Source organism: Sander lucioperca, chromosome 24 (assembly GCF_008315115.2).
Source record: "Sander lucioperca isolate FBNREF2018 chromosome 24, SLUC_FBN_1.2, whole genome shotgun sequence".
Classification (NCBI taxonomy): Eukaryota; Metazoa; Chordata; class Actinopteri; order Perciformes; family Percidae; genus Sander; species Sander lucioperca.
The window spans coordinates 4,421,297-4,446,704 of NC_050196.1; the positions used below are offsets into that span (position 1 = coordinate 4,421,297).

The following is a 25,408-nucleotide window of genomic DNA, read 5'->3' on the forward strand; positions in this document are numbered from 1 at the left end:
AAAATGGAAATTTTTCTGGCCGCGATAATTTCCATTTAAAAAATATTGAGCTCATTTTTATTTATCATGCGATTAATTGATTTATTGCGACAGGCCTAGTTCACATACTTTTTCTTGCCTATGTATGTATGTATGTATGTATGTATGTATGTATGTATGTATTTGTAAGCTAGTCAGCGGTCCGTGCTAGCGTCTTTCAAGCTACAAACACATTCGATTAGCATGAAAACACGTCCCAGAGAGCGACAGAGTGGGTACACATCTGTTAATAACCCCTAGGTTCGTTTTGCGTCGGAATTGTCCTTTAAACTGCACTAACTTTTATTCCTGTATATCATATCTGTCTTATTCTATTTCAGCTGCGTAACTGCTTTTTAGCGTTTATGTAAAGCACTTTGAATTGCCTTGTTGCTGAATGTACTATACAAATAAAGCTGTTTTGCCCATGTAAGGTTTAACCCGTGCCAGTTCATCAATACAAGGTAGAGACGAATATATAACATTCATTGTAAACGTTTCCCACCTCTCCGCTGGTCAGCTGACAGTTTCCTCTCAGAGTTCATGTTGAAGTGCCTTTCCTCGACTTCTCCCCGACCTGTAATTTAAGAAAATACGGAATTTTACACACGTGTAATAATGTTTTAGCCCGTAAGTGACGACTTAAAGTCACGACTCACGACTTGGTAGCGTTCCAGGCAAAGTCACGACAAACCCTTCTAGCTAGCGTTAACTAACGTTAGCTAGCGGCTACCTAACGTTGACGTTAGCTAGCGCTATAGCTATAGCTGATACTAGCGATTTCTACTCGGCGACATATGTTGGGCTTCATTTAATAAACATAACCTGTCGTAGTACACAATCGTATGTGTATTATTTTGATTAAAATGTGCAGAATTACTTTACGTTGCCTATTTTTGTCTATTTATCGGCGTTAATCACCGGCGTCTGTAGCTATAGCATCAACATGGGGTCGCCATTGTTGTTTGTGTGTGTGTGTGTGTGTGTGTGTGTGTGTGTGTGTCGTCAAAAACTGTAACTGGGAGTACAACGATCTGGTACGAGATCACGGGTAGTAAGTTACGGGGTTGGCTGCCGTTTCAGGGCACTTTCACGGGTAGAAGGTTGTGGAAACACAGGTTACGGGTTGCCTGGAACGCAGCATAACACACGTTAGCAGGAGCTAGATGCGGCTAACATTAGCTTGGCTTACGGACTCCCTGCAAACAATAGCAGTTAACGCGATTCCAGTCAGAGAAAGAAAACAGACCTGCTCTTTGTAGCTGTGTTTCAGGTTTTAAAGCCACATGCAGCGGTTTGTGATGTGTCTTTCTGTAAAAAAGGAATCACTCCGCCGTCCTCATCATCATGCGGTAAAATGCAAACAATGGGCCGGAGGTCGTAACATTTTCCGGGACCCAGAAACACAAACACAACTTCCGCTACACTCCTCTGCCCTTCAGAATAAAACAGCGTTTTAAGAGGCCTTTGATAAAGATGAGATAAGATCAGTGATTGAATGTAACTAAGTACATTTACTCATCTGCTGTACTTAAGTATAATTCTGAGGTATTATCATCCTTTATACTTCTAAAGTAATGTACGTTTGGACTTTGATTGACAGCACAGATTTCAGGAGTACTAAATAGGGTCTCTCTGTTCTCTAAAGCAGAGATCTTCAATAGGGGGTCCTCAGAGTTACTGCAGGGGGGCCCGCCAAATGATGGTATAGTGTATAATAATTTGCATAATCCAACATATTATTAGCAAATATAAATCGGCCTATCTGTGGAAAAAAACCATTGATGGTAGGCTTACTGGCCTATAGGTATAGTAGTCTCTACGGTAGCCATCCACAGACATTTATATATTTTATATTCATATGTATGCATAACATTAAAACATGTTTTATAAAATCATGCCAACAATTTATATTTTATAAGCTTAGTATTCTATGTACTAAAAAGGTATATAAGAAGGCTTTAGGCCACCCACACATTATTGTATGCCCAGTTTAATATGCAACTTAATTTTATACAATATCTGTAGTAGGGGGCCCATGATCCATCTCTCTCAGTTAAGGGGTCCTTGGCTTAAAAAACGTTGAAGACCCCTGCTCTAAAGCCACTTGTTTACGTTTAAATATGAAGAAAAAAAAAAGTGAGTTATGAACTATTCACGTTTACCCTCTGATGAAATGTGTATAACATCCCCGTAACTTTGAAGTGAAATATTTAGGGATCGTAATTACAAAGGATAAGAATAGCAGGGAGACATCTAATATAGAAAATAATATACAGGCGCAGTGCGTTGGTGGTAGTTGACCGTCGGCTGTAGTCTTTGCAGTGCAACTTTTTGGCCTTTAGAGAAGGAGGAGACTTTAGCGGGAAAGCTAATGCGGGCTGTTGTTCTCAGTCCGTGGCCTCTGCTGTGTTTCAGGCTGCTGGTGGTGTGACTGTCTGTGATAGAAGGTTACCGCTTCACACACAGTTTTCACAGGTCTTCATCTCCATCAATGCAGACAGGGAACAAACAGACATGCTGATTGGTTAATGCAATGAAACGAAATTTCTTTTGGTTTCAGATTTTCTCTCAAAGAAGAACACAGGGGAAGCGATGCAGAGCAGAAATGTTCAATGGAGCAGTACAAACTTGCAGTTGAATTTCAGGTGGACTTAAAATGTCATATTTATAATGGTCGTAAATGGACAGACTTAACGGCACAACAAATGTCACTGTTGAATCAACAAGTAACGTATTCAGACATGTGCAGACTGTACTTTTTTACTCCACTCCACACACATTTATCTGACAGCTTTAGTTCCTTTTCAGATGACAGTAAATGGAGTTAAATTGAGCACAACCATGAACATCTACAGCAGCAAAATGCAACACACATATGAATGCAGCAGCAATATTAATTCAGAACCTTCATATATCGTGACAAAACACGGACAGGGAACATTTTACTGGACAATGAGTACATTCACTTCTTATACATTTTGATTGTTGATGGTTTAGTGCAGGATGTGCAAAAGATCAGGATATATAGTACGTGCAATAGCCATGTTTTAGTAGTGTAACTACATGCTAGTATTAGTACTTGAACTTCAGTGAAGGATCTGAAAAACATGTTCTTTATCAGAAAGAGAAGGCTAAATAATATGCCTCTTCAATACTATGTTCAAAGGAAAGGGTAACAGCGTTACATTTATATATTTAGGATTATGGTTTGATCAGAAATGTATACGGAGGAATCATGTTGAACAGCTTGAGAAAAAAATGTAAAAAGTACTACCACTGGATAATTATAGGGCAGAAAAAAAGAGTGATGTCAAAACCAGTCTAACAGGAACCCAGTCAGTGTGAGAGAAGTCACACATCAGATGTAGTTCCACAATCTGTCCACTAGATGGTGGTAAATGACCATCTAATGAAATAACTTTCATCATTGGTACAATACTACACTCTTAGACTTTTTATTGTATTTTGTTGTGAAATGTGTGTTGTAGCTTTTGCGTTTGTGTTGTGGCTTTTGCGTTTGTGTTGTAGCTTTTGCGCTTGTGTTGTGGCTTTTGCGTTTGTGTTGTGGCTTTTGCGTTTGTGTTATAGCTTTTGCGTTTGTGTTGTGGCTCTTGCGTATGTGTTGTGGCTCTTGAGTTTGTGTTGTAGCTTTTGTGTTTGTGTTGTGGCTTTTGTATTTGTGTTGAACCATCTCGGCCACCGTATAATTTACTGTAATTGTATATATATATATATATATATATATATATATATATATATATATACACACACACACACACACACACAGACACACACACACACACACACACACACACACCTTACTATACAAAAGCAATTTCATAAAACTAACTTCAGGTTGTACAGAGAGGTAGTGTCTACCCCTGAATTCCTTTCCTAATGATACATGAACATCTTACTTCTCTTCTTAGCGCTCCTTTGCAATGTGGTCCACCTGCTCATCCCCCTCCCTCACCACAAATACTGTGTGGGGGTCATGTACCTCCATAGATATTTTTTCCAGCACCCAATGTGGACTGGCAACTTGTGGAGCAGAAGAGAGAATGGATCGAAAGGAATGAGGACAGCAATGGATATTTCGTTCAAGATTATATGAAGAGGAATTAGTACAACTAGCTATATGCAAATGTTTACTGACGGAGCTAAAGAGCCAAGGAGTGGACATGTAGGAACAGGAGTCTCAGATTGATCTAGTCATTATGCAATATAATGAATGATAGAGTAACTGTATTTACAGCAGGAAAAGTTTCTATAATTCTAGGACTACAATGTCACGCCATTTGTTCAGACTCTACTGCGTGCAGCCATGAATAGTTTGAATTCCTGTGCTGTGTCTCTGATATTTTGCTGCTGTAACACCGTAATTTCCCATTTTTGGGATCAATAAATAAATATCTATCTATCTATCTATCTATCTATCTATCTATCTATCTATCTATCTATCTATTTAAAGGGGAAGACTTTCAAAGGGAAGTGCAGAAGAGAGGAAGTGGTTTATTCCAGATTAAGATTTGGACATACTGGATTAAAATCAACTTTTTATTCAATGTCAGATAATATCTGATATCATATCAGATAAAAGTGATGTTTGCAATGTTCCTGAAAATGTTGAGCATGTCGTTATGGGGTATAGGCCTAACTCTGAGAGGAATATCTTACATGATAAGATATGAGCTAGGACAGGGATGTTAGGGAGGGAGTGAGAACGTGTGGGAATGCGGCAAGGCTCTCTTTAAAGCTACATGATGAGGTTGTAAGATGTAGTATTTTGTTTGAGTTTTCGCTCTTTAATTTCTTACATAACTTCAAGTATGGAAAGCCCTGATGTTACACCCACTCCGGTACAGTTGGTGGCGGTATGCACCTATTGGGTGTGGGATCCGCCATTAAATCCGACAAGAAGAAGACCACCGTTCATATTTTACCGACCTAGCTAAACACCGGAGCAGTCAGCGAAAAGAGAAGCCGTTAGCTGAATCCAAACAACGACAGAAAACCCCCGAGGAGTTAGCTAGCTAGTCTGTTGCTCCGAGATGGACCGACGCCGGAAACAGAAGCTGCGAGGAGAAGGTCTGTTTTCTTTCTGCCGGCGTGCTAATGAGGCTAAGCTAACGTTTGCTAACGTTTTCACAGACTATTAGCCGCTGCTAGCTATCTCCTGAAAGCTAATGTGTTTTATAAGAAGATTCATTAAGAACGTTTAAGTATGTATCTGCTTGTAGGTGTATTAGTGACAGAAGCAACTGTGAACGGGTTGTAGTTAAAGTGTCCTCCTGTTACGGGGCTAATTAACTTAGCTAACACCTGTGGTATCAAAGTACAGCTTACAAACTCCTGGCTATTGCAGCCTGCGTTTTGCGCGATGCGCCCGTTGTGATCCCCGCGTTGTGTTGTGGCGTCGAAAGGTGAAGCGGGAGGCAGCGTTTGATTGTGATTCTTTACTTTGTGGAAGCTGGGGTGTCAACAGAACCAGGAGGACATTAGCTGTGTGTGTGGAAAATACGCTATGTTTAGCACCCTTAGCAAGGGCCTTAGCTTGCTAGCATTAGCCTTCCATCTGACGACAAAACTGGCGAATTCAAATCTCTTTTATAATTCACAGAGGACACGTCGGATAGAACGGAGTACAGTAGTTTGGCCACGTTGAAATTACAATTGATAACTTTTATAAGCTTTTATCAACGGAGCGTGATAGCGAAAATCATGCGGCCTAGAGCCTTCAGTATGTTCTGGGCCAGATCTGTAAATCGGACTATTATAGGGTTAGGCAACTGTCCTTTAGCACAAGAATAGAATAATGCCTTTTATTGTCACTATACACATGTACAACGAGATTAAAAGCAACTCCTTTTCCAGTGCCATCATGTACGTAAAATATATAAATGTAACAACATGGAATAAAATAAGTAGTGCAAAAAAAGGGGGGGTAAGGCGCACAGTTCTGAGACGCTATATACATATATAAAAATAAATAAATATGGTTTTATATACAAGTTATATGCATTATGGGTTATTGCACATGATTTGAATATTGCCCAATAGTGGTGACCATATTCAATGAGTAATAGATATTGGACAGTGAGAGTAATGATATTGCACAGTATACAGATAAGATACGGTCTTATTGTCTCCTATAGGAGAAATTCGTCTTGGGTATTCGAGAGAAACGAATGGTGACACATCGCACATAAACATGCAGTTATCCTACATAGAAACATAATCATACATTATCCAATTGCATAATACCATATCAAATTTAACATAGCATATATATATATAAAAAATATTGCACCAGTACCCTATCACTGCACATCCTATAACCATAATAGTAAGTACCACAAATCTTATTTAGTAGTATTAGTCACACATACATTACTGCAGTCAATACACACGCACACGCACACACACACACCAAGCAGACCACCAGCATTCAAAGCACTTCAAACACTCTTGACGTAGGGCGTTTCTCAATCTGTGTTCTTCTATTGACGTGTGTTCTTGTGTCCCAGTGAAACGTCATCTCGTGTTGCCAAAGTACTGTCCCAATTAGAGGTGTGAATCTTCACTGATCTTTTGATTACGATTATCAGGTCTTCGATTCGAAATCACGATGCTTCAAAATAAATTTTTCTATTAAAGCCATATAGGATATTTGACTTGACAAACTTGCATTGTCAAGTGCAATGCCCAAGCTGCAATACGTAACTTCAGACTGGAATGATGAAGTGTTTGGGTTAATTTCTTTAAGGTAGCTACCACGAAGGTTTACCTATTTTGGATTAGTCATATACCACCCTACTTTTAACCAGCAGATCTATTGTGCTGTATTGGAATAACTGACCCCAGACAACTCTTTAACAAAAAAGGTATTGTTTACTGAACAATAACCTAAATGTACAAATAATATTTAGCCGTTAGATTGAATAACAAAAAAAAAACATAACACAAATCACACCCTTCAAATATGCTAACTGCAATATTTCTTCAAATGATATTGCACACAACTACCCCTTTACCCGTTTCTCTATCAGTTTCCACTTATAACACTCCAGCTACACAAAATTATTCCTCCTTACAGCAGTTTCAATGTAAAACTTACTCAAACCCTATCAAACCACTGTGTTAACACACACCTACCCAACCACGCACGCCGAGAGAGGAAAAAAAAAAAAAAAGTTGCGGGCCTGACGGTAGCTCATGTGGACGTGCAGCAGCCAGCAGGATGTTATCTTCAGTGAAGCAAACACACAGAAATCCAACTTACAGTTAGCTGTTAGTCCAAGAAACACAGCTCAAACACAAAAACCAGTCACCAGCTACGGCAAAGTCCTCTTCAGCAGGGAAACGCGCTGTCGTCCTCTCCAGTCCAAATCCATCAGTCAGTCCATCAGTGTCCTCCGAATCAGCAACTCTCCGCCGTTAGCTCCAACTTTAGCTAGTCCGTTAGCTCCAACTTTAGCCAGGCACACTAGCACGACGTTTGTTCTAAACCACTGCTGTTAGACAGGAAAAGTGCCGTAGTGTAGCTACACCTCTTCAGCTTCGTTATTCCACTTAGATCTTCTCCAAGCTAACTAGTGTCTCTCGATGTTTCTCAGTGTTTTCTTTCCCCTTCTCGATTTGTGATTCTCTCCACTCGTGTGTGTGTGTGTGTGTGTGTGTGTGTGTGTGTGTGTGTGTGTGTGTGTGTGATTTTTCATTTGAATGTTTATGCCGCGGCCGGAAAATTAACGAGCGACGTCATTGCGTTATAATTGATTATGGTGGGCCACTGCATTGATGCAGCATCGTCCATGTCTGCATCCCGATGCATCGATTATTTGATTAATTTCAACACCAAAGTTCGCATTTCACCAAGAACAGTTAAGATTCCCGGAAATGTACTTGACGCGCCCATTTTACCGAGGATGCATTGGTTGGTAACTTGTATGAACTTGGCAGCACCCGTATCCCAACATTCATTTCGGCATTCAATGACGGTCGGGTTTCCGGTACATAGACAGACCAAAAACGGGACAATTTAAACAATTTTCGCCATCTTATTCATCACTAAATTTACTTCTGAGAACGTTTTAGGTGAGAAATGAACGGTTCAGATTTCGAATTTAGGCAGTCTTGCGTAAATCTTTGCCGAATTGACAATTTGCTCCATAGTTTTTGGAGTTGAGAAGGTCCATAAAGTGACGCGGCATTTTTCAATATTATTGCAATAGTTGTAGCGTTATGAGGTTTTCTTGTCCGGAGATTGTTTAAATATAAAGTGGTTATATTGTTGTTAGGGATGCACCGATTGGGAAATTCTGGGCCAATACCGATGTTTAACATAACAACTTGGCTGATGGCCGATGCTGATGTTTTTTCTTTTTGTTATTTATTCCTTCTTTTGTGCCACGGAAACATACAAGTCTTTCGGCTCTTGATCACACTATCCTAGAATGAGCACAAATTCAATCAGACCAATTTATGAAACAAAAACAACCTTTAATGTCACTTTCTGGTTGACATTAGTTATAACCTTATTTATGACAAGTTATTTTCTGAAAAATAACATTCAAAAACCTTTGACTGCTAACTAATCTATGAAAAGATTGTTTCAGTACATTGCCCAACAAAATTATTTGAGTGGTTTTAGCCTGATGAACAAAAACTGATATAGTTTGATAAAAAACTGATAAGATATTTTTCTGATAAATAAAAAAAAAATACATCAAGTGTAAATGCAAAAACAAGTGAAATAAATAATGTTATTAAAATAAATTTGTTATTCATAAATACAAACATAAATAGGGCTATCTTTCACCTTGTGTATTTCTCATACAGAATAAAACATTAGAGTTTCAGAACTCACAGGCTGGATCATGAGGGCATCTTTTAAAACAAAAACAGTACCTCCACTTCTGATCATTAATGACACATAAGTCACCTGCTGTATCTCTGGCCTATTTCTTAATAAGATGCATGTTTTTCTTTACAAAGATAAGCATCTCTGCCTTGTCACAGCAAAGCCTATTTCTCTTTTCATCCAAGACATGAGACACAGAGCTGAATAACCGCTCACTCTCGGTGCTGGTGCATGGCGCACTAAGGTATTTGCGTGCCATTTGTGCGAGTTCTGGAAAACGCAGGTGGTTATTTCTCCAATAGCAGAGTGCGCTCTCACCTCTGGGAATAGTGGTCTCTGCCAGGAAAATACACAGTTGTTGGGATACAGAGGTACTTGTCCTCTCTGGTCCATTTTTCTTCCAGAATCTCCTCAAACACATCATGCAGGGAGGGCCCTGCTCTGTCGGATCGTTGCCTCTTGCGCTCTGTGTGATGTGCGCGCTCTCCATCGCGCGTCCCATCCTCTGCACCGGCAGCAGGCAACAGGTGTGCCTCAAGTGTTTCTCGAGCGCGTTGTTTAACATCCTCATCAAAGTAACGATCCTTGTATCTGGGATCCAAATAGGTGGCAATGCAGAACGTGGGATCGTACTGGATTTGATCAAAGCGTCTATTTACAGCCTCTAATAATGAGGTCTTTGTTGTTTTAACGCCGTGGTCTGTGTCAGCCTGCTTACTCAGAAGACGTCTCAGGGCTGTCACAGAGGGGATGACATCTGCAGCTGATGCTTCTGATGAGCTAACTTCTCTCGTCAATTGTTCAAATGGGGAGAGGAGTGTTATAAAGTTTTCAATTAATTGCCACAGGTGCGCACTGAGAGTGGCCGGGAGGTCGTAGTCTGCGGCATATGTAGCAAGTGCGCGCTTTTGTTCCAGCAAGCTCTCATCATATAAAATGTACTATTCCAGCGAGTGGAAACATCTTGCTGTAGCCTTTTTGGTTTCATTCCGAACTGGATCTGCACAGCCTGGAGACGTGAATAGGCGAGGGGTGAGTGTTTAATAGGGCTGAACGATTTTTGAAAATAATCTAATTGCGATTTTTTTTTTTTCCCAAAATTGCGATTTGATTATTTTTTAAGCTCTTTGTCTTCTGTATTATTCAACAAAGACAAACAATAAATCATTTTATAGTATGAACAACACACAATTACACACTAGACAGTTAAAAAAGTAAAAATATAGTATATATACACACACACACACACGCAACAGTGTATTTTTTTTTTTTTTTTACAGTGCACAGAGAGGAGCTGCCTCCAGTCCCTCCCCCTCGTGAAGTTGCGTGCTGCCGAGTGCAGAGAGGCTATCGTTGCGTTAGCTAGTTGCTGGTGTTCTTGCCGTGGGATTAACTGTACTAATAAAACTGTTGAAACACCGCGGCCACGCTGCTGTGAAAGCTCCCCGAACGTCATTTATCAGAGTCTGGTTGTTACCCCTCTCAGTGGCAGCTCCTCCACTCCATATCTTTATAATGGAGCTAACCGCTAACTGGAGCTAACCGCTAATCAGAGCTAGCTAATCGTTGCCAACCGAGCCTTCAGTTCTGTGTGCCTGTATCCATTAACTGCACGTATGGACTCGAACCAGAATAAAACCCTTAATTTTATTAAAATGGCTGTAAAAGTTTTAAACTACAACTCAGTTGTTTGAATGACAGAAATCAGCTCAAGGTACAGTGTAGCGTTAGCGTGCTAGTTGATGCTTTTCTCTGCAGAGTCGTGACCAAATCGCAGCCTTTGCGATTAGGAAATCGCGTTTTAACATATTGCGATATTATCGCAAATGCAATTAATCGTTCAGCCCTAGTGTTTAAAGTGGCCGACGATTTTTCGGCAAATACCCACAACATCCGTGAGGCTGCGCTGGCTAAAAACACCGTCATGAATAGCCAGTTGCAGTGTGTGTGCCATGCAGCCAAAACTAGCCAGACCACTGTCCATCATAGCTTTCGTCATATTCCTAGCATTATCTCTCACGACAGCATGCACTCTGGTTTTGTCGATTTTCCACGTCTGGAACATTTTCTCAAATGCCTCCGAGATGGCAGATGCTGAGGGGTACCTGCGAACTCCTGGGAGTGCAACACTGCCTTCACCAGGTTGAAGTCCTTATCAATCCACTGTGCCGTGAGGCTAAGCATGCTCACAGGGCTTACATCTGAACTCCATATATCTGTGGTGAAACTGATTGCAGCGATGTCGCAAGCCAGTAGCTCATGAATGTGCGTGGCCACAATGTTGTGGATTTCGGGGAGACAGACCTCGGCAAAGTGACGCCGGCTCGGCAGCGTGTAGCGTGGCTCCATAAACTTCATCAGACTCCGAAAACCCACGTCCTCCACTACAGAGAAAGGCTGGTCATCTAAAGCGATGAACTCCGTCACCTTGTTTGTTATTTGTTTCGCTTTGGCGCTGTCTGGAGGCAGCTGTTTGGCTTTCTCAAACGCCGTGTCAATTGAAGTCTGAGTCTTACCGGGGGTTTGCGCTTTCTTGGCGGCTTCATTTTTCCGTTTTTGGTCAGCTTGCAGGTAATCGCCGTACACCGCCTCGTGCCTGCTTCTCAAATGTCCAATGAGATTTGTTGTGTTAAATGACTTTCTAACAGCCCCCCCTCTTGAAATTTCAATGGAACACGTATCGCAAACTGCAAAACGCTGATCTTTCTCTGAAACTGTAAAATATTGCCACACGACCGCCATCTTCTTTGTTTAATCAAAGTTACTGAGGAGAGTGCGCGGGTGCCCTCTTCCGTCTCGGTCTCTCCCCCCGCCCAAATAAAAAGAGGGAAAAAAAGTTTCTCCTGAGCACAGCGTTCATGACACATAATCATCGGCGAATGTCATTTTTATTCCCCGATGGCAGTTAACGAGGCAAATATCGCCCGTTACCGATGTTCAGCCGATGCATCCCTAATTGTTGTGGTTTTTATTTCTAGCTGTTATTTTGGAGCACTGCTGGTAGACTCTGTGCTGGGGGTGTTGAGCAATAACAGGAAGCATCGTCTCAAACTGTTAACAGCGTTTTCTGTGCTTGTAAACTTTAATTCTTCGCCCGTTCTCTCGTGCCCGTGTCGCCAGCAGTGCTGCGCCACATTTTCAATAGATATTGCACAGTAATGGAATTGCACAGTATTATCAATATTGTCAATAGTATTAAATATAGCACAGTAGGTGGGTAGACGAAAGTCCGGGGGTTGGGGCGTTAGACTGTGAAGTCAGTGCATGTGTGAGTTCAAAGTTATGGCCAACCGGTGCAAATCCGGTTCTCACATCTGGACCGGCACTGGGCCACTTCCAGAACCGATAAGGATTATTTTGTGGTAATTTTGGCCCAAAGGTGGGCCAGATCTGGATCAGTTCCGAACTGGATCCGGCCCAGAATCAGGCCGGATCTGTTAAATGGACCCGGGCCCGTGATTTGTCACAATTTTGTAGTGTTTGAAGAAGTAGGCCTAGCTATTCAGACGTTTTTTTTTTTTTTTTTTTAAACATTAAGGCTTGTAGACACGTTAGTGCTGGGCGGTATGACCAAAAATTTATATCACGGTATTTTTTAAGATTCTGGCGGTTTCACGGTATATAACGGTATTTTCTTTCTTTTGCTCGACTATAGGTTTATAATGGCTTATTCTACTGTCAGGAGTACATAGACTATCACAAAAAACTTTTAATGTCATCATGTTTACTAAAAGCTTTGATTACTAAAGGGTTTGCTTGGCTCCACAACATTGTACAATAATGTTATATGAAGGAGAATGCATGAAACAGTTACAGAATCTAAACTATTTTTATTGTGCAAAGTAGTAAAGTAAACTTAAATCGAATGAATACACATACAAACAACTTTAACATTGTTTCCCTTTCAAAACAAAATAGTTGTAAGATAGTTGTATAAACACTACCTTGGCCACAGGTAACGTTGTGTGTAGGTAAGGTTGTTGTATAAAAGTGGGCGAGTGAACGTAGCTCCGCTGTCAGCCTCCTTCGGTGTTTGAATAATGTTAGCAGGTTGGCGGACGTATTTCAGCGAGGCAAGGCATCTTAATTCCTGTGTTTTAATCATTGCTCTTTCTCCACAGTCTGTAGCGGGACCGTAGGTGGATTGTTATTGCGTTCATAATGTTGCTCCGCTGCATGCTTGTGTGTGACGTGTCTTTAACATTAGCACGGCCGAGTAACGTTAGCATGGCAGAGTAAAGGGCGTTTTACAGTAGCTGTAGCCGAGCTGGCACGCGCCAATGTGACGACAAATTTAGTAGATCTCGCTGGTGCGCCAGTATTTTGAATGCACGACCAGAGGGCGTGCACCACTCAATTATTTTACAGCGGCGCGCGACAAAGCGGAAACGGAAAAATAAGAAAATAAGCTTTATTTCTCTCTGTTTACTGTACAATGACAAATTAAAGTACAAAACATTTGGTCTCAACTACTGCCATATTATGAAGAGGAGAAGACATAGTGATCAGGCAAATATTAGATATTTATAGTAAGTGTTTCATGTTTTTTTAACAGCCATCTGTTAAGTGTGTTTCCTTCTCGTGGTCATATTGTAGTAATCTGAATATTTCCCAGCCATGTTTACTGCGCTACCTTGAACATTCATTTTGAATTGATTGTATAATTTCCGACAGCGTTTGAACGCGGCACCGTGGAAGCTACTTTACAGTTAGCTAGCGAGCAATACGCTGTGATAGGCACTAGGGCTTTGACGCCGAACTTCAATATTCAAATATAATTCGAATATTAAAAAAAATATTGATATTCGAACGAATATTAGGCAGCCCTTAATATTCAAATTTCGAACCTGTTATGGGCATTATTTTTTTGTAAATGTGTTTGCTTGTAAACCTTGTTTTCAATTCAGACTCCGAGGCTTTTTCACGCATTTCAAAATGTAACTACACGTCACGGCGACGCACGTCGCTCGGCCGTGGCTTGGTAGCGCATTTCCCCCGACTCATTTCCTGGTTCTCTTTCTCCATAAACAACGTAAAATCAAGGAGAGGGTTAACTTTTCCTGCTACAGATTTCCCACCGTGGTCAGAAAGAACAGAGGAGACACTTTGTTTCTCTCACTAAGACTATAGAGTCGCTACTCGCTCTGAAGCTACCGGTAATCACCGTCACTCTCTCACTCTAACACACACTCCCCAGACACACACACACACACCCATACACACGCGACTCGACGCACACACCAGCACAAAAGTATGAACATCAGACCACTTACGTAGGCTACGGTGAAATGTCCGACCTTCCTGTTGAAAGCATATTGTTTGTGTTTAATCCAGGGACTGACTTTTAATTTAAAAAAAAAAAAACAGTGGTGGCAGTGTGTTTTTCTTCTAACAACATCATTGCACGCCTACTGACTGATACACTGCCCTCTGGTGGACAGAACATATACGACGTTTGATACCAATATAAGCCTTACTGAAGGCATTTAATGGTCAAAATATTATTAATAACTATTTAAATATATTCGAATATTAATATTAATAAACAAACAAACTTCGAATATGATTTTTGGGCAAAAGTCAAAGCCCTAATAGGCACAACCAATGCCGCTGGCCTGTTCAGTCAACTTGCCCGACATTCTTTTCTTTCTGGCCCCGGGTTTACGTCAAACCCTGCCATACAGATTGAACTTTTATTTAGTTGGTAACCACTGTTGTATAATTGATCTCAGTAACCTGTCAATAGGGTTGGGTACCGTTTGAATTTTTACGATTCCGATGCCGAACCGGTACTTTTAAAACGATTCCGATTCTTAAACGATTGAAAAATGACATCAAAGAAAATTGAAAATTATTTAAATTTAACAATATATTAATGTTTTAAAGTACTTAAATATATAATAAGTAAACCTAAGTCACCTAACACAAAACTACAATAATTTAACAAATAACAGTTACGCTATTAACAAGTAACAACAAAATAAATGTTGAGTTGGTATGCCAACCAGCTTCAAACTTTAGCAGTTCTTTTGCAGAAAAATGACCATATTTGCCTTCTCTGGCAAGATAAGACACCTCTCCTGACTTATGGCATGTCCTGCACAGGAGAAAACTCTCAGATGGTGTCCAAGAGGCCTGTACACACAGGTTTGAGTTTGAAAGGGCAGACAATTTGGGGAGGCTGTCCCGCCTCCCCCACCACCAGGCTACAGGGTCTTGTCCTGAATGATAGACTAACAGAGCAAGTGTACTATGTTTACTAGCGATCACGTGCAGTGAATGGTTAATATGCCTTTACGTCCGTTTTGGTGAGCCCAGAGGGAAAATATGTCATTTTAAAAGTAGCCTTCATTTACGATAGCTAGCTAACAGTAGACTACAGAGAAAGTGTGATATATTTTTACGTCGGTTTCAGAGCGTGTACAAAAAGCCGTCTATCAGCTGTGATAGAGTGCATGTCGCAGAATAGCGCGGACACGCGCTTCACACCGCGAGTGAGCACGTGCGCCACTCGGCAGAAAAAGGAGAAAGAGAAAAAAAAAGTCTGCCGCTGTCCGGAGCAACAGAGGGAAAATATTTCTGTCAGAACTGAAATTTGCGTTCTAATCCGGTCTGAATACTACCGTTTGCGTAGGAACCGGATCCATAGTGGAACCAGGTTTCGGTACCCAACCCTACCTGTCAATCTGCAAAAAAACAAGTTGCAAACATTGAAAATAGTAGTGACGGCACCGTTTGGCTTAATCATTAATGTTTCATTACAGGGTTCTCTGTTGATTTGTGTTCGACACCGTGTGCTCATGGTTGAAAATAAATGTAAACAAAGCGGCGGCCAGAAATGCGTTGCGCCGGGACGTAGGTGCCCCTTCGAGGCTAATTGTTTGAATTTCCTTCGAGTGGACAGAACGTATAACAACAACCAAATGCTGACAGCATGTTAGAAAGCACAGCCCGAAGCGATTGTTTTTATGTCAAACTTGGGCTGGGCAATTAATCAAAAAATAATTAAACATGATAAACTGTATTGTCAGTTTACACTGGAGTTCGTTTTGCGTTCCCAAGCAGCTCCGCTCCAAAAAAAAAAGGAAAGTACACGCAGAGTTAAACAATTACACATAGTACAACGCTGCGGTTCTTATCGACTCCTCCCTGTAGCCCCATACCGCAGCAGCCTAAACGCGCTACCCCACGTTCAAAATGAACGGAAAGACCTTTGTTTTTGCCAGACCGCCTGAGGACCGACGCAAATGCACGCTTCTCCTCCATGGTGCAGACTAAACCGGTTTGAAACAGGTTAACTTGAATTAATAATAAACTGTATACCTTTTGCACCTTATACCTTCCTTCCACCATGTGGAAGAGACTAAAGGCACCAGACTTTCCTAACTAAGACAAAATAACAGATGTAATGTATTGAATTCTTATTTGTTATTTAAAAAACAATTGTACATTCAAATCGAAAATATAATGTAATCAAACTTCTTAAAATGAATTTAAATAAATAACAATAATGGGCCTTTATATAGGTTTATAATGGCTTATTCTACTGTCAGGAGTACATTGAATATCACAAACATTTTAATGTCATCATGGTTACTAAAAGCTTTGATTACTAAAGGGTTTGCTTGGCTCATCAAGATTATAAAACGTTATATGAAGGAGAATCCATGCAACAGTTACAGAATCTAAACTTTTTTTTCCTGCAAAGTAGTAAAAAGTCGATAAACTCAAATCGAATGAATACACATACAAACAACTTTAACATTGTTTCCCTTTCAAAACAAAATAATTGTAAGCTAGTTGTTATATAATGTGTAACACTACCTTGGCCACAGGTTAAGTTAGGTTGTAATGTGGTTGTAGTGGGCGACTGAACGTAGCTCTGCTGTCAGCCTCCTTCGCTGTTTGAATAATGTTTGTAGGTTGGCGGACGTATTTCAGCGAGGCAAGGCATCTTAAATCCAGTGTTTTAATCATTGCTCTGAACCCGTCTTTCTCAACGGTCTGTAGCGGGACTGTAGCTGGATTGCGTTCATAATGTTGCTCTGCTGCATGCTTGAAGTGACAAGTCTTTCACGTTAGCACTGTAACGTTAGCACGGTAACGTTAGCACGGCCGAGTAACGTTAGAGCGACGGGCAACGATAGTGGCTAAATTATGTCCGAGTTTTTAGAAACAAAAAAAATAGACGACAACAACAGACGGCTCCTCTCTTGAGCGTACGTTGTTCTGGTGTATCTCCGGTCTTTCTTCATCCTCTAACTTTCTTCTCTGTTCTTGAATGTGCAGTAGCGACCGGAGCCTCTACCAGCTTAACAGACTGTTATGCTACCTGGCTAGCTAGCAGCTATAATGTTACCCAACATGCCGTTCGGCGGCGTAGCTACATTTGTAAGTCACAAATTGTTATGTGGTATGGTGTTTTATCTAGGGCTGCAACAAACGATTATTTTAATAATCGATTAATCTGTCGATTATTTTTTTCGATTTAATCGATGAATCGGATTTAAAAAAAAAAAAATCATTAATTTACATCAACTCAATACATACGTACATACATACTTGTTGTTTTAGTTAATAGTTGTGTAAAGGTAAGAAACCCAAAGAGCAGATACAGACAAGAGACACACACACACACACACACACTTACTTGAAGCTTATTCATTAAATTATTACCATCATTGTAGTAAGTGCAAGTTAAGTTCATTTAAACACAGCTTAAGATGACCAAGTGCTATAAAAGAACTTTAAAATGAAATTAAAAAGTACAACACACGCACATATTTGTCAACAATAACTGATACGGGACAAAGCACAGAATATATACATGATAACAGATTGAAAAATGAATGGGCCACAAAAGGCGAGTGAATAAAAACGTCTTTAGTCTTGCCTGCTTTACTACTGTTATTAACAAGCTAATGCTAGCTTGTCATGCTTGTCAAGCTGGATAAGGAGTAAACACCACACCAGCACCAGAAGAGGGACGTTACGTTCCTCACTTCAAAACGGAACAAAAGTAGGATTCTGTAGTGACTTTACCCTGCTGTTGAACTCCCTTCCTTCTCATCAAGGACTCCAACATGTTTACGTTTTAGGTGCTGAATCATCACCGTGCGCCCGTGCCACAACTTTTTTTAATAATCGGATTTTATCGATTTTATCGATTCGTTGTTGCAGCCCTAGTTTTATCCTTTTAAAGAAAGTTAGTTGTGGGTTATTAATTGTTGTGTTATAAAGTTACTACCATGAGTGAGAAGGGTACGCAGTTAACCGGGGTCCCAGTGCCGCGATGGAGGGGAGAAAAAAAACAAAAAAAACTGGATCGGCCCGTGGATCTGTTAATTTTTTCGATCCCCGATCCAGCTATTTTGTCAATATCGGGGCCGATATCCGATCTTAATATCGGATCAGTGCACCCCTAGTTTCGACTTGTCTAACTCTGGGGGTTACTGTTAATAAGCTAAAGTCCCAAGCATATACCCGAACATACTAGAGATGTTCCGATACTGGTATCAGCTCCGATACTGCCTAAAACGCTGGTATTGGTACTGGGAAGTACTGGAGTTTATGCACCGGTCCGATACCATGTAATAAAGCCCTAAAGAAAATCTACGTTAAAGTAATTTATGTAAGTAAGTTCTGTGGCGTTCATTGTTTATGTTTGGCTCAGGTTAAACTCTTTTTGAAACATCAACAGACTGACAACAAAGATAGAAATAATATCCCATCCATACAGGGATGGAGAAGCGGGCCGTCGAGTCGCCCTCTTCTCATTTGCATAAAGCTGAATCCAGCCAACTTTATGCAAATGAGGAGTGGCCGGTTCGACTCCCCGCCTCTCAAAACTTGACAAAAATCTTTTAAACTGACCTTTACTGATATGAAATGAAGACAGATTCAGCAACTGCATGGCCTATTTCTCTCTCAAATTGTTTTGAGAAACACGTTTCGGTGAACTATTTTCGTAAAATACGAGATCGTATTCCGAATGAGCTGCAGCCCTTGTGTCCACGCTACAAATAACGAAGACATGCCAAACTAAATCAGCTGATAATTTAAAAGTTGATGTCGCTCCTCTGTTGAGTTTGAAATATGTGTTTTCAAAAATGCAGTGCTGTCACGATACCGTTCTTTCATACAGGAGACATGATTTAAAGCGAACCTGCCGATGGTGCACTCAAACCACGCTGGACCCGTTCATGAGTATGCTGTCACTCTTTTTAAATCGTTAGAGACTTCAGTCTTAAGTGTAGTTAATAGTTTACTTTTTCAAATTTTTTATTGAGCATGTTAATATGCACACAGTGAATGTGAACAACCACATACGTTAACCTATATATAATATGCTCTTTTGTTTTGTAGAACATATGAAGAACAGAACTAACAACTGAAAGTAAAACGCGTAAACAAAAAAATTAAAAAACAATATAAGAAATACACTCATCATGCCCCCCCTCCCCCCTGCCCTACCCTTCCATCAGTTCTACTTCAGTGTTGTTACAGGAAGAATGATACTTCGTAGGTTACAGATGAAGAGTGAGAGGTGACCACACCTTGTCAGAGTATGAAAGTTTTCCCATAAGACTTTACCTGATTCTTTCTAAATGTAGTGTGTTCTTAAGATCACTGAGCCACATCTTAGTGGGAACATCTTTCTTTTTCCGGTGCGTGAGAAGCAGTTTCTTTGCAGTGATGAGACTATAGGACAGGAAACGTAGCTGGGTGTTGCTTAATTTTCTTAAATATTCAGATTTTCCCAGAATAGCAATCAGTGTTTCTGGTTCTAGTCGAATTTTAAGTTTGTCAAATATTTGTTTGAAAATATTGATCCAACATGCCAAAACTCTGGCTTAGTGTGTCATCAGCTGAGAGGCATCTGCCACAAGTAGGGGAAATTTCAGGGACCATTTTGTGCCGCCTCTCCGACGGTGTAGAATTTTGAATTGGAATAAGAAGTGCCTTGCCTTTTATTAGAGCATCGATTGATGTGCTCCAGGCTCTCCTCCCACAAAGTGTCTGAGATCTCAATACCCATTTCTTCTTGGGATTTTAGGCCTTTTATTTGTATAGGACAGCTGAAGATGTGAAGGGAGAGAGGGGGAACGACATGCAGCAAAGAGCCATAGGTCGGAGTCGAACCCGCGGCTGCTGCGTCGAGGAGTAAACCTCTATACATGGGCACACACTCTAGGTCCAGGTGAGCTACCCAGGCATCAGGGTGGCATCAACTGACCTCATATTGTAAGGTCTCATATTATTTTGACATAGACTCTTATTTGCAAATACCTAAAGAAGTTGCTTCCTGGTAGTTTGTACTTTGTATATGCGTAAAAGAAGCAAAGGTGCCCTCAATGTACAGATCTCTTATTGTATGGACCCCCGCCTTTTTTCCAACTTTAAAAGTGTTCTCTTAATTTGCTGGTACAGAGATAGGGTTTCTGACAATAAGTAGATCATAGACTATGGGCTTCAGATTAAAATGTGATTTCATTTGTTTCCAAATGCACAAGGTATTGTGAACTACTACATTGCAATTAAACAATGATTCAATGGTGTATTGTTATAGAACGGCTGAGTGAGGATGACATACCTCCTTTTCCATCTCAAGCCAGATTGGTGAGGTTGCTGTTATCTAGCCAGTTATGTCATGATCCTAACATTTGAAGCCCAATAATATGATGAAAAAATTTGACAGTGCCAAGACACCTTCCCTTCCAGATTTGCAAAGCTGTGCCTTGCCTATTCTATGTGTTTTTGAAGTCCCACAAAAATGGGACTATGATTGAGTCTAATTGTTTTAAAGAAGGATTTGACAAGAAACAGGAATAACCTGAAATGGGTACGGATAATTGGGGCAAAAAGATCATTTGATGGCATTGATTTACCCTAGTAGTGATATTGGAAGGGTCTTCCAAAACTGTATACTAGACTGTAATTTAGATACTAATGGAGGATATTTTGCCTCGAATAGAGAGGTGTGGCACTTTGTGATCTGAATTCCTAAGCATGCAAGTTTCTCTGCAGATATGCTGGCTATTAGCTCGTCAATTTATCCTATATCCAGAGATGGTCCACACACTCCCCACACACGTGCTGGCCCTGCTATTTGACCGACACACACACACACACCAACGCACAAGTATAAACTTCAGGCCACTTACGTAGGCTACGGCAAAAGCTCTGCGTGCAACAAAACATCATCAGCATATAATGATATTTTAGTTTAATACATTTGTCTGCACTGTAACCATCTGAACAGATACACTCTGCAAGATGCTCGATTGCTAGGGCAAAGATAAGTTCCTCTATACAAATTAACCGTTGTGTTGTCTTCCTGTCAACCTTGAACTTCTTGTACATCCAGGTCAAAAGTGAATTTGAATTTTGGTGCTTTTTCCAGCGTTTTTGGCTCTTTTTTTTAATGCTTTTGACACTTTTTTAAAAGGTTTTTGTCACTTTTTTCAACATTTTTATTTTTAAATTCATGGTCAATAAACCTAATTTAAATTACATTATACCTCATTTTTGAGTTAAAAAAGCTGACAGTTTAAGAACGTTTCTTAACTTCTGAATTTCATCATCTAGCACGACTACGGTAGCGAGTAGTATGAAATGCCGAAAATCCGCTTAGGAAGGTTGGTTGGGGTGGTGGATGGGTCAAACAACACAGGACTTTCACCGCGGACACCGAGGATCGTGTCCCGGCGTGTGGCGTGTCCTTTCCCCGTTCTTTTGTGGCGTGTCCCCCAGAGACCGCGGCTCGTGTCCCGGCGTGTCCTTTCCCCGTTCTTCTTTTGTGGCGTGTCCCCCAGAGACCGTGGCTCGTGTCCCGGCGTGTGACGTGTCCTTTCCCCGTTCTTCTTTTCCTAAACCCCGAAACCCAACCTCCGTATAGATGCTTCCCATTACGTGCTGACCAGCACAAATACATTACGTTCTCAGCAACACGAAATAAACAAGATAATCGTGTCCGTGTACACAAATCAATACATTAAAAAAACGTGACCATTTCACAAACTGCCGTGAGACCGTGTTCAACCATTGTCGGTTAACACAGTTCGTCGCTACATCTACAAGTGCAAGTTAAAATTCTACCATGCAAAGCGAAAGCCATGCCTCTTTTTTAAAGTGAAGATCCGAATTAAAATAGGCATGTTTTCTATTTGCTAGGCAGAGGAAATTAAACAATACAAACTACAGTACAAAGGGCGACATTGCTATGCTGTTTTGATGCGGTTCTGCAGGGCGAATCCTCTCTCTGCTGGCATACTGGAGACAGGAATTAGGCAGACTACCATGGCCATTTTGACCCACTCCAAATAGATTGCACCGTAATCCCAATAAGCAACCCGCAGGCTGTTGAAAAAGTCAAGCCTCCACAACCACGGAGCCCTGTCATCATATATGGTATCCCAGTTTTGCCATGGCTGGGGCTTTGACTTTCCTGCTTGCTTGCCGCCGTTTCTAGTTTGTAAACCTACCGTACTCTACTGCATTCAACCATGTAGTTTTTCCTTCGGTCTCATACGCTACAGTAATCTTTTTTTTAAATAAATAAAACATGATTGTTCATTTTTTTTAATAAAACAAAGGTATGAAAATCACTGGCTATTTCCACACATTCAAATTGGGCAGAGGGAATTCTTTCCGCTGGTCATTCTGAACGGAGAGAGAGAATTTTCGGTCACTCATGTTTTTTTTTTTTTTAAATGGTATTGAGTGCACGGCAGCAGTAATCTTGCAATATCACGCGAGAATTATCACTCAGAAATAATAAATAAATATAATACTGCGCTTGTGTCTGAACAACCAGCTTACCGCACCCATCAGTATTAGGGGAGGAGCTACTGGCAGCAACTGGAATGATTTAGGTGTGTGTGATGCCCAAGACTGTTCATTCAAAAAAAAACAATTGTAGACGCAAAAGACAGATGGTCCATCCATTCACCTGCCAGGTATTTTTTTTAAAGTGCCTGCCCTTTCTCAAATGACCACTTCTCAGATGGTTAGCCATAGTGTTTGCCGTAGCTAACATGGAGTCGAGCAGGGCCTCATCTCCTCTGATCTGGTGCAGCAGAAATTGTCCTACCTTCCAGCTAGGTCATTTTCTCAGACGGGCACAGCTTTTAAAGCTGGTTGAAAAGCACAGTTATGTCATATGTTTTCAGAATGGAAGTGAACAAGCTCTTGGCTTCAAAAAGTCAGCAGTGAGGCAATTTGCACTCAGTATTGTATGATGACCTTTGGGGACCTAGGGTAAAGAAGATGTAAATATGAACATGTGTCCTTATGAATTAATCAATTTAACATTTTAGGAAATGATTAAGATTCACATGAATGGCTGTTTGTTTGTGTTTCAGCTATACCATCAGATGTCCAGAAAGTGATTGTTGGTGAAGAACATCAGCAGGATTGGAGCTCCAGTCTGGACCAGGACACAAAGCCCCCACCCATTAACGAGGAACTGCGGATCAGTCGGGGCGAAGAGCAGCTTCAAGGGCTAGAGGAGGCTGATATGACCAAGTTCTTTGTCCCAATGAAGAGTGAAGATGAAGAAGAGAACCCTCAGTTCTCACAACTTCATCAAAGACAAACTGAACAGATGAAAACAGAAGCTGATGGAGAGGACTGTGGAGGACCAGAACCAGCCATGAACTCAGATCCAGATACACATTTACAACCAGATATTGTTGACAAGACTGGAGACTCTTCTGAATCTAAGACTTATGACAATAATGACTGGAAGGAGACCAGAGAACCCCAGTCAGGTTTAAAGTCTCTGAATAATGTTGAAGTCCCGGTCAGTGATCTGAGATGTAGTACTGGTGAGACTGAGTGTGGGCAAAGGTTTGGCACTAGTGGACATCTGAAGAGACAAATGAGATCTCATACAGGAAAGAAACCGTTTAGCTGCTCAGTCTGTAAGAAAGTGTTTACAGTCAGTGGGAGTTTACAAACACACATGAGAACCCACACAGGAGAGAAACCGTTTAGCTGCTCAGTCTGTAAGATGGCTTTTACAGTGAGCGGACATTTACATAGACACATGAGGATCCACACAGGAGAGAAGCCATTTAGCTGCTCTTTCTGTAACAAAGCTTTTATACAGGGTGACAATTTACAGAAACACATGAGAGTCCACACAGGAGAAAAACCATTCAGCTGCTCCATCTGTAAGAAAGCTTTTACACAGAGTGGAAATTTACAGAAACACATGAAAATACACACAGGAGAAAAGCCGTTTGCCTGCTCCGTCTGTAAGAAAGCTTTTACAGCGAGTGGCTGTTTACATAGACACATGAGAATCCACACAGGAGAAAAACCATTTAGCTGCTCCGTTTGTAAAAAAGCTTTTGCAGTAAGTGGAAGTTTACAGAAACACATGAGAATCCACACAGGAGAGAAGCCATTTAGCTGCTCTGTCTGTAAGAAGGCATTTACAGAGAGTGGACATTTACAGACGCACATGAGAACCCACACGGGAGAGAAACCATTTAGCTGCTCAGTCTGTAAGAAAGCTTTTACAGAGAGCGGGCATTTACAGAATCACATGAGAATCCACACAGGAGAAAAACCGTTTAGCTGCTCGGTCTGTAAGAAAGCTTTTACAGAGAGTGGAAGTTTACAGAAACACATGAGAATCCACACAGGAGAGAAACCATTTAGCTGCTCCGTCTGTAAGAAAGCTTTTACAGAGCGTGGAAGTTTACGGATACACATGCGAATCCACACAGGAGAGAAACGATTTAGTTGCTCAGTCTGTAAGAAAGCTTATACAGACAGCGGGAGTTTACGTAAACACATGAGAACCCTAACGCATGTTAAAAACCATTTAGCTGTGTGAAGTGGAGCTGCCGTCTGAAAGGAGCGGAGAACCTTGATCTAACGTATAAACACTAACAAATGAATGAAATCTTTAAAAGTTATGAGATGTCATACTCTGTGGGTCCTTTTTTTTTTTTAAAGGTCTAAAATCCAAAAACTAGAACGTTAGACTTTAAAATGTCTTAAGTGTGATTTTTGACAGGTCGTAAAAACAAATTGGATTATGAAGTAGGGCTGGACGATTTTGGCTAAAATCATAATTGCGATTAATCGAACAAGTTACCTCGATTGCGATTATTGAACGATTTTTTTAATATTTTTTTCTTTTCTTATACTGTAAATATGTTCACGGTTATTTTTTCTAACGAAAGAGTGCATAATCCTATCTTTGTGAATCTAAAATAAGAAACAACACACAGATAGCAATTAATGCTTATTTATTAAATATTTCAAACAACTGAACTGAAATCTACAACAGATTTTACAATGAAAGTACAAAAAGTAATTTAAGTTTCCAAAAAATGTAGAAAATAAATAAATGTCCATCATAAGATTAACGGGAACCTGTGGTTAACTGTCTTTTCGGAGTTAAACTACACAAGTGTGTCCTGCGGATATAATAAAGCCCCGTCTGTGTTGAGCAAAACATTACGTGAATTACTACGAGAATGGACGTGCATTTAATATAGGAAAAGTGCA

At 40.6% G+C, this 25,408-nt stretch overlaps 3 protein-coding genes across 4 annotated transcripts in view; 1 reads left to right on the top strand and 2 right to left on the bottom strand.

Moving 5' to 3' along the window:
* Nucleotides 1–1,420, bottom strand: part of LOC116057809 (gastrula zinc finger protein XlCGF52.1-like) — a 17,336-nt gene extending 15,916 nt beyond the window's left edge. Inside the window, exons 1-2 of the mRNA XM_031310414.2 lie at nucleotides 1,268–1,420; nucleotides 524–595 (exon numbers count right to left, since the gene is read on the bottom strand). Of these exons, the coding sequence (XP_031166274.1) occupies nucleotides 524–563 (40 nt within the window). The 5' untranslated portion in view covers nucleotides 564–595; nucleotides 1,268–1,420. The remainder of the gene's footprint in view (nucleotides 1–523; nucleotides 596–1,267) is intronic.
* Nucleotides 1–25,408, bottom strand: part of LOC116058582 (gastrula zinc finger protein XlCGF57.1-like) — a 308,880-nt gene that overhangs the window by 142,869 nt on the left and 140,603 nt on the right. The window lies entirely within an intron of this gene.
* Nucleotides 4,907–25,408, top strand: part of LOC116057798 (zinc finger protein OZF-like) — a 32,961-nt gene continuing 12,459 nt past the window's right edge. For both annotated transcript variants that reach the window (XM_031310393.2, XM_031310392.2), the window contains exons 1-2: nucleotides 4,907–5,109; nucleotides 23,245–24,937. In XM_031310393.2, the coding sequence (XP_031166253.1) occupies nucleotides 5,073–5,109; nucleotides 23,245–24,728 (1,521 nt within the window). In that variant the 5' untranslated portion in view covers nucleotides 4,907–5,072 and the 3' untranslated portion in view covers nucleotides 24,729–24,937. The remainder of the gene's footprint in view (nucleotides 5,110–23,244; nucleotides 24,938–25,408) is intronic.